This window comes from Patiria miniata, unplaced genomic scaffold (genome assembly GCF_015706575.1).
Source record: "Patiria miniata isolate m_02_andy unplaced genomic scaffold, ASM1570657v1 HiC_scaffold_29, whole genome shotgun sequence".
NCBI classification, from domain to species: Eukaryota; Metazoa; Echinodermata; class Asteroidea; order Valvatida; family Asterinidae; genus Patiria; species Patiria miniata.
The window spans coordinates 598,406-608,014 of NW_024037068.1; the positions used below are offsets into that span (position 1 = coordinate 598,406).

General features: G+C 42.0%; 1 protein-coding gene across 1 annotated transcript; it reads right to left on the minus strand.

The window, feature by feature from the left end:
* Positions 1–2,003: 2,003 nt before the first annotated feature.
* Positions 2,004–9,012, minus strand: LOC119735362 (sulfotransferase 1E1-like). Its single transcript, XM_038209062.1, has 8 exons — positions 8,729–9,012; positions 7,626–7,772; positions 6,808–6,975; positions 5,509–5,639; positions 4,707–4,947; positions 4,021–4,115; positions 3,670–3,859; positions 2,004–2,307 (listed from the first exon to the last, which is right to left on the minus strand). The coding sequence occupies exons 2-8, from the start codon at positions 7,684–7,686 to the stop codon at positions 2,204–2,206; spliced, it is 990 nt and encodes a 329-aa protein (XP_038064990.1). The 5' UTR covers positions 7,687–7,772; positions 8,729–9,012; the 3' UTR covers positions 2,004–2,203.
* Between the last annotated feature and the right edge of the window lie 597 nt (positions 9,013–9,609).

Below are 9,609 nucleotides of genomic sequence, written 5' to 3' on the forward strand. Positions count from 1 at the left end.
AGTTTAAAAGTTAAAAATATTCAACAAAGTTCTTTTGAAGGCCCATCTTTAAAAAAAAAAGTGGATTTTATAAATCATATATTGTTTGCGAATTGCTAATGACTAGAGCTTGTTGTTGAAACAAGTATTCTGTGTCAATTTCTTCGTTGTTCCAAGCAGTCAGAATGATGCACAATAAATTGCTTTTTTTTGACGAAACAGGTTTCTAGGGTCATTGCGTTTTAATGGTGATATTATTTGAACGGATTGAGCAATTTCAGTAATTTCTTTTTTTTATCTAAAAGTAGTTTCTGAAATAGGTTTTCCAGTCATTATACTTATTTTGGTGCTACATATTTTTTTTTAAATATGAAATATATTTTTGGAGGTTTGGGTTCAGCTTCTTTTTTTTTTAACTCACCCTGCACTGCTGTTTAATTTAAATAAATGAAACGAGAACTGTTTTATACTCGAAGCTTCTGCACAGTTTTCAGGAGCCGCGTCAGTCCACGACGCGGCCGCGCTAGTATAGTATAGCGCCGTGCATGCGATGCACGTGTTCGCAATAAGGTATGCATTATGGTATGCATCTACTACTATCATCCGGGACATCCATGTGCATACGTACTGCATAATTCATGTTTCCAGTGATGCTAAATGACCTCCGTGGCGAAATGGTGACGTAAGCATAAATTATGATAAGTGTACCTTCCTCCCAGTGTGATACTGACGCTTTCGAGTAAGAAATGGATGGACGTTGCAAACTGGCACGTGACGATGTAAACACAAGACTCGAGGCTGAAATGTGTTAGTCAACAGAGGGCGCTAGTCTTTAGAGCCGGTGGAGCCGATGACTTCAGCAAAATTCCCAGAGACAGCAGTGCTAAACGCCCATACTTCAACATTCTTTTTGAAATACTCAGACCTCTCACATGTATTTCAGCTGCACAGAAAATGATGATCAATATGTCATCTTTCATTTTCTTTTCAATTTTTGGTGGATTGACCTTTGAATTAACGATGTTTTACCCAAAGGGCCTAGGTCTAAATGTAGCCCCCGCCTGTAACAGGCCCACAAGTTCAAGTTGAGGCTCGTTTATTGAAATTTCGTGCAGTAATTGTTCTTGAGAAATTGTCAAACATTTCACAAACAACATGACCGAAACAATACATTACAGTGTTTTAATCTCGCAAAATACAATCCGAAGTAAATTCACCTTTCATGGAACAAACGCGGCCGGGAGCCGCTAATCCAGAGTTATATAATCATTGTTTGCATATTAGGGAAAAAAGATTATAATAATGATGACAATTAAGAAGATGTTATTATTCATAAGATGGAATCTGCTTTGGGGTGATGTAAATTCAATATTAGGTTTGGCCCTAAAAAAATTACATGTTTAAATCTGAAGTATCCAAAACTCATTTTCAAATTCTACCCTTAATTCTTCGCCATATTTATTTACAATAGATAAATAAAGATTCTCGCAAAATGAACAATTAATGTCAAAGCTGATGTTGTCACCTGCATTTTCTATTTTAGATTCCCTTAAGGCTGCACAAATGCAGATCAATTATTTTCAAAGTATTTCGTTCCACATAATGTACAATAAAAATGTAAATAAAATAGAATATATGCAACAGTTTATTTTTAGGTGAATAAACCCTACTATGCTATATAGTTTACAGGTTTTAAAAAAATGTTATAAGTACACTTAGCTTGGTTGCACGCATACCTACTCATGGGCGTCGCCAGGATTTTTTTCTAGAGGGGGGCAAAACATATTTTTACCCCCCAAAATCCTGTATTTCTCAACATTTTCTCGAATTATCAGTTTTAGAGGGAGGAGGGGGGGGGGGCAGGGACATTTCGCCCCCCCCCCCACCCACCCCATTACATTTACACTACTATGACTGCGTCTTCTTTTTCTTTTCTTTTTTCTCTCTTTTTCTTCCTTTTTTTTTTTTTTTTGCTTTTCCGGGGGGGGGGGGCAAGCGCCCCCTTGCCCCCTTGCCGCCCCCCCCTCGCGACGCCCATGTACCTACTGAGAAAACTATTTCCTGTACGTTAACTGTACGTTAAGAAAAGTGATATTTTTTAACAAGTCCAAAAGGCTAATTTGTAAATTTAGTATTTCTTTAAACGCATGTATATACCAAATGGAACAATATATCTGCTGATTTTTAAAAACGTACAATTTCAAAGGCCACAGACAGTTTGTTATTATTCGAAGGTAAGTCCTGTTCCCGCCAATTTCTCCTTGCAAAGGGCATCCATAGCCTCGCTTTGAGCGTCAGTCAGCTGAGCTTTCCAACCTCCAACTTTTCCTGTTTCAAGACAAAAAAACAAAGAATTGAAAGCCAGTTATACCGGTACCTCGGCCTCAAAATAATCAGGCTGTTCATGCTGCCCAGGACCGGGCTGGATGGCTGAGACGAATCTCAAGCAGTAAAAACAATTAGTCTCAACGTCTTGAGTCGAGTACGACTCCAGTTGCGTCAACTAGAAATAGTATACCGGTAGCTTATATTTATTAACATAGAAGCTCTAAAGAATTCACTAAAAACGAATTCGTCCCCACTCCCCCCGAGTTGTGACGAGTCGACTTCAATCAAGTCGAGGCAGGTCGAGCCCGCCCAATAATCTTTGTCCAGAAGCCCCGGTCCAGCATGCAGGAGCGGAGCTCCTCGGCGGTGCCTGTCGAGCCGGTGTCAGCATGTCCACGAAGGAGAGACTTTTTTCTTCCTCGTGAGGCAGTGCGCCATGTGCTGGGCTCCCAGAGAATGATTGGGCTAGCGGCCAGCTCTAGGTGACGGACGCAATGTCCTGCAAGCTTGAGACGGCGTTCCCTGATATTTTCGTCACCTTCTGCAAGCCAGCGTATAGAGGTCTGCTTCCTCATGTGATACTGCCATGGGATGTTCAGGGCCATGCGCAGCATCCTGGTGTAACATCCATCCAGACATTTCTCCAGCTGCGTACAGAAGTACTGCCTCGTCTGTACTTCTGACGAGCCGACTTGAGTCACATTAAGCAGGTGATTCAAGTTGAGAAGAGTCATTAGGTCAAGAAGGTCGAGTCGTGTCTAGTCACTGTGGGGGTCGAGTCTAGTCGGTTCGAATCAACTTTTCGCTCGAGTCAATTCGAATCGCTGATATTTGAACACGGCTACAACCGTTGACGCTAACGAGAAGAACGCGAAAATAATACCTTTGTACATTAGCCTTAGACTCGAGTCAAGTCTTTTGATGAGGGACTCGAGAGGAGTCGAGTCATTTTTTCGCAGTAACTCGAGTCCAGTCGAATAAGTTACCCGTTGGGACTCAAGTTGAGTCGAGTCGCCAAAAATGTGACTCGAGTCGGACTCGAGTCGAGTCATTGACTCGAGTCATTACAACTCTGATTCCCCCAATCCATGTAATGGGAGCATACTTGCTGAAGTTGTGTATAAACACAAAATCCCACGCGGGCCTGATTTGCGTGCCCTCAATTGTTATTTGAATTGTAAGATGGAACCTCACATTGTACAAACCTCCAACATTGGTAATCCTGAGACGAAACTGCAGTAGCAAGCGGAACTGTTTCCTTTTGATCGGAGGGATACATTTTCAAAATGGCTGCAAGCTTGGGTTGCAGCACTTTTGTTTGGGTGTGTATATTTTGGACTGAGGGGCTACACAATGTATTACCTTTTCTCATGAACGATTTTCCCTCGGGCATCTGGCCGCCATGCGCGTTCTGGAGCAGAGTGTCTGGGTTGGTCATGGGGTTCTTCTTCATGTTCTCAAAGGTGCAGTGATCAGTGATGGCATCGATGACGTCATCCGGCAACGACTTGCCCAAGAACTTGCTGATTCTCATAACGGTGCCACGGAGGTCCTACGGGTTGTGATGGTAAAAGTTCAGTATTCAATCATTACGGTAATAAAAAGTAGCACAGTGGATTGGCGATCAGTAATATTTTCCAAAACATATATACATTCCTCAAAAGCGCTTACCACTGATTCATTCGAGGAAATTTTGCAGAACTATAACTATACCTTCTTTATGTCCTCAAAGCGAAGAAATAAAATGTTGTCGTCGTTACGCCTTTCCCAGAAGTACAGGTAGTGTTCCCACCATTTGCCGTACGGCACTTGAGGGGAAAACAAAATACAGGAATTGTGCACATGTCGAAAGAAAATGTAAGTTTGTTTCTGTGAAAGGGGCACCGTATTCAAAACTTCAAGCTGAAACGGATTTTCACGATGCAGAGACCTTTTGACAAAGTTAACAAAAATATATACCGAGCGGGTGTTCAAAACGTACTATCCCACATCATTGTTAATTAACTCTGGTACTGAGGGTCTGTGGGGGAGTCAGTCAGCCAGTAGGTCAGACGCAAAGAGGGCAGTAGGTTGACCCTCTTGATCCTCCCTGTGCTCTAGAAAAGCATTAGTCAGATTTGACGAGAACTAGTCAAATTTGACTAGCTATTCAGGGTCAGCTGGGTGCAACTGAAAATCAGTCTTATTTCCTGTCAGTATTATTGACTTTGGAAAAATAGTTATGCAAATAACTGAAATTGGAGTCGAACCCAACTACTTTTTCTAGTCAAAGTATGAAACTTTGCATGTTTAACTAAATTCCTAGTCAATTTTCAATAACTGGGAAAACCAGTCAACATTTTGACTAAGTTGTTTTTAGAGTGTATGGAAACATACAAAAGAGCAAAAGAAACCCTTACTCGTGCCATTGATAAACCTGTCAAATATGTCGTCGAAGTTAGGCTGTCGGTCGGCCGGAGTCAACATCTCGACGTGGTGAAACGTGGACACCACCACGTCCTTGGGGTTCCTAATGACGTAGACGATCTTGATCTTCTTCTCCCAGACCTGAGGGGGCAGGAGCTGACCCGGCAGGTGGGACTTTATGAGGCGGGGAGAACTCCTCGGCATCCGGGGTAACAATTTGTGAGCACGTGGTATCTGGCAAGAAGTAAGTGTCACACCACGTATGAGGTATAATGTGCTTCTCTCATTGGCCGATTAACGCTACACGTAAAAGTAAATATCCCACACGTACCACGTACGGCTTCCTCCATGGTACTGCTGGTGGGCGCGGACATCCGGGAATGTGCTTTACATCGGCTAGCTAGCATACCTATGTTCCTGAAACTCATGGTTGTTGAGTCTGAATGATATTACATAGAAAACGATGAAACTGGTTTGCAAATGAATAGATGCTTTCGACGCATGACATTATTCCGTCCTGTTGGGACTAGGCCTATACGTGACGTCACCGAACAAGTGAATAAACATCGTTAATGCATGAGAATTTTAACATCTATTGCGCGCGAAGATTAAAAAATTGTGCATGCAGCGCCTTTGGCAAAAGAAATGACATGTTCGCAAGGATATGCAAATAAATATGGCACCTCGGTGGTAACCTCTAGGGGGCGCACCATAAAGGGTGAATCGTCAGTTACACGAATTAAATGCTGATTCTTTGAAGCAAACCTTCTGAATATATAAATGCCATTTTCTTACATCTTTATGCACCGTGGCGCCATGTGTCATCTCCAGGAAGGGCACCCTCATCATCGTGTGCCTCTGGTTGAGTTTCTTGATGTCGCCATCGTGCAAAATGGCTGACATGATCTCCTGCGTCCACGTGGTACCTGATCGAAAGCGGAGTTAGAGCGCGCATCATCTTTATACAACACGGCAAGAAATACTGTACAAGTGGAACAAAAGGTAACTCAAGACAACAATTAACCAAACGATCTGGGCCGCGTCCTTATAGTAATTTTCATGTAAATACCTTCGGGTATTTCAAGACGAAAAGTCCAACCAAAAGGCAAAAGCAGTTAATGCTTTCTTGTGAGTAGCAAAGGCTGGGTACACCGTAGGAAAGTACACAAGTTAATGGGATGTGCACAATCTGAGTTGATGCATGGTTTCAAACTAAGTACATGAACTTTATGCTTCCCACAATGCTTTGCGCGATCTATAAGAATCACACGCCCCAATTCAAAAAAAGTCTGGCGGCACCCGTGCAAACACGAAAATGTGTCAACACATCAATCGTGGACCTCGATTCCTTTGTTCTTGGTTGGTTCTTCTTCTAAATACTCCACGTGGGAACACCGGGGCAAACCCCTTCTCTTAGCGATAAGTGTTACTGGGGTTTTTTACGTGCATTACATTACACAACACACGGGACCTACGGCTTTTATGTCCCGTCCGAAGGACGAATCAATAATGGTTAAGTGCCTTGCTTAAGGGCACAAGTGTCCAGACCCGGGCTCGAACCCACGCCACTGTTGCCTCTGAAACACCAGAGCATGAGTCAGGTGCTCTTAACCGCTAAACCATGACATTCCAACTCAGTTCTCGTTTTGAAAGAAAAATTTAAAGAAAACCACCAAGGTCACAGAATTATCAAATACGTGCAATGAAGATCCGTAGCGTTAATTTTGTCCGTCTGTTAATAATCAATTACCCAAAAAGTGAATAATGCCCAAATAGCTTTTGTATACGATTTCCAACTATGGAATTCACAGAATCGTGGTCCCTATTCGCTCTTTTCACCCCCGCCATTGGGCATGCAGAGCCTCGACTTATCTGGCAACTTTACACAATAAAAATAGCCGGTTCAGTCGGTGATCTGAACCCCGACGCCGGAATCACTGAACCGGCTATATGTATTGTGTAAAGTTGCCAGATCGAGGCTGTGCAAGCCCATGGCGGAAGTGTGAAAAGAGCGAATTGTCCTCCATATTGGCAAATGCGTATACCTGGCCACCTCATTCACCCCTGGTTTACTAGTATTCTGGAGCATAATACCTGCTTTTGGCATGGTAACAATGAACACGTCGTCTTCCCGGATCTCGAATGTCTTCAGGTCATCCATGGTACTTTTCAAAGTATCCTCAGCGAGGGGAACTCCCTCATACTCGTAGGTCTCCAACAGACGAATATCCTCCGGTTTCAACTTTGCCATAATAGCCATCACTGGGTGATAAAATAACACAATTTCTGTGACACGAAAGCCCTTGCAAAGCCTTTCTATTGTAAACTTTCTCGTTTTGAAAGAAAAGTTTAAAGGGCCCATCGGAAGTGAATATTTCCTAGGAACATATTTTGTGCTACATTCTAATTCTCTTAAATGTATGAAAAGGAATTGACATCCCTTTTTGCTTAAGTTTATTGAAAAGTGCAATTCTTTAAACAACAGCTTTTACGGACAACTGAGGGCGTTGTTGCTGTGATGTCATTTCAGTAAGTTAATTTTAGGTGTTTTCTGTTCCAATTGTGAAACCCAACATTTGCTCAGGAAAAAAAACGTTACGAAAGCGAAATATCCAACATTCTGGCAACTTTTTGTGCAAACTAGTTGTAACATTGAGGTTTCTGCCTGAATTGACATCACAATTTTGCTCATGAATATGGAAATTTGAATTAGCATAAAAACCAAAAAGGCACCAAAATACCCTTGAAAAAGGCAAAATGAAAATTGAAAATAAAGTTAATTAGGACACAAAGGTGCATATTAAGGATTGCATTACAAAAATACATTTAGGCCTAGAATTATCAAATACACGCAATGGAGATCCGTAACACTAATTTTAGTTTAACTACCACACGCACTAATTAAAACTTACTGCGCTTTTGATACATGGACTCCATAAAGCCCTGCAAATACTTTGAAAACTTTTGGCCCATCTCGAACGCTGGGTGGATTCTAGCTCAAGAGAGACTGGAACAAGAACGCAAGTCGATGACAAATCGATCTTCGGTATTGGTAAGTCCTGTCGAACAAAATATCAGCAATCATTTTGTGGACGTTGTTATTTCACTTAGAGTTGTAACGAGTCACTGTATTTTGTGACTTGAGTCGAGTCGAGTCATTTTAAGGAAGTGACTCGATTCGAGTCAAATCATTAGGGCAAGAAGGTTGCGTCGAGCTTGAAAGTAAAGTACGCGAACATACATAAGTTCATACCGTAAGTAAGACATTTTCGCACAGTTTTGAGACTCGAGTGTTATTAGCCGCCGACTCGAGTCGAGTCTTCTGATGAGGGAGTCGAGTCTTCTGATGAGGGACTCGAGTCGAGTCATTTGCTCGAAGTGACTCGAGTTCAGTCAAGTCATTTACCCGTTGAGACTCGAGTCGAGTTGAGTCGCCAAAAATTGTGACTCGAGTCGGACTCGAGTCGAGCCATAATTGACTGGAGCCATTACAACTCTGCTTAGAGCACAGGGGACTGGCGACAAGTCTATTGGACGAAGATCTTGTCTCCCCTTTCCCTTCAATAGTAGCTCCATATTATTGTCAATTGTATTGAAGAAACATGTTAGCACAAATCGAGTAAATAAATCATAATTCAAATTTTACAATTATTCCTTTTATAATGACGCTAAAAACATGAGGTGCAAATGGCCCCTCCCCCCCCCCAAAAAAAAATCCAAAAACATTCCATTTGACGTGCATGGCAACGGTCTCCCCCTAAATGAGAAGGGTGCATTTGTATACTTTTAGTTAAAATAGTGTGCCTGATTGTAGGATTTTACAGCGCTCCCCATTGAAAATATGGTGTTGCCCCCCCCCCCCCCCCCCCCCCCCCCAGTTTGAAAAGTACGTGTTCCGCCGCCCCCTGATGGATTCTTATTAACTTATTGGTTCTAGTTGGAAGTCATAATCAACCTACACTCGTAAGGACTAGTAATCTTGCATTTCTTCCCCTCAACACATTATAAAACTTACCTGGTATGGTAGTTGAATCACGCAAAACAACAACCTGTGCTCCCGTCACTGTGTATTACTACTGAGTCAACTTTGCAAGCACTACTTCTGCTAGTCACCCTTTCTCATACTAGCCAAGGATAGCCACTCACACATGGTCACGGTGATTTCCCATGCCTGTTGAACTCGTTCACCTTTTGCACTACTAAGTTATGGAACGCCACATACGGGTGGGTGTGTGTTGGCGTAATGGCCTTGAAAGTCCTAACCAAATAACTTTTAACTAGTAGCATCACAGATTGGTACGTTTGGCGTTCCATACACTTAGTAGTACAAAGGTGAATGAGCTTTATGATGCAACACGCATGCGCATGCCCGTTGCAAAGTTTGTCACCTTTGTACTACTCAGTAGTCACGTAGTACTAAGGTGAACCATATAGTAGTGAGCGATCTCGTTCACCTTTGAACGATTCACCTTTGTAATACTTTAATGTAGGTTTTTTCGCACATTTTAAAACTTTTTTTTTCATTCAAATTCATTAACGGTGCAATTTCGTCTCGAGAAGACCGGAACCCGCAAATGATACAATGAATTTAGTCATTGGGCATTCCAAATGATCAATGGTACATTTTCGTCATGATTTCAATGGAATTTGTCTCACCTGATTAGCATCTACATAATGTAAGGATTGAATTCGTCTTTGTTCAATCGATTTCAAGAAATGTTCTATCAAATTCACCAGACGAATGCGCACGCCATGCACACACTTATTTGGCACGGTGTAGGCCCTTGCAAGACAAGAAATTGAAGGTTTAATAACCAATCCAAAGTTGACTGTTAGTCCAAAAGATGTGAAAATATAAATGCATTTAGCTGATAACTACATAAGTTTAGGCCTACT

Coding starts and splice junctions, on each gene's coding strand:
- LOC119735362 (XM_038209062.1), bottom strand. CDS start 7,686: ATGGGCCAAAAGTTTTCAAAGTATTTGCAGGGCTTTATGGAGTCCATG. Junction 6,976..7,625: donor GTCCATGTATCAAAAGCGCA/GTAAGTTTTAAT, acceptor TTTATCACCCAG/TGATGGCTATTATGGCAAAG. Junction 2,308..3,669: donor AAAATCGTTCATGAGAAAAG/GTAATACATTGT, acceptor GTCTTGAAACAG/GAAAAGTTGGAGGTTGGAAA.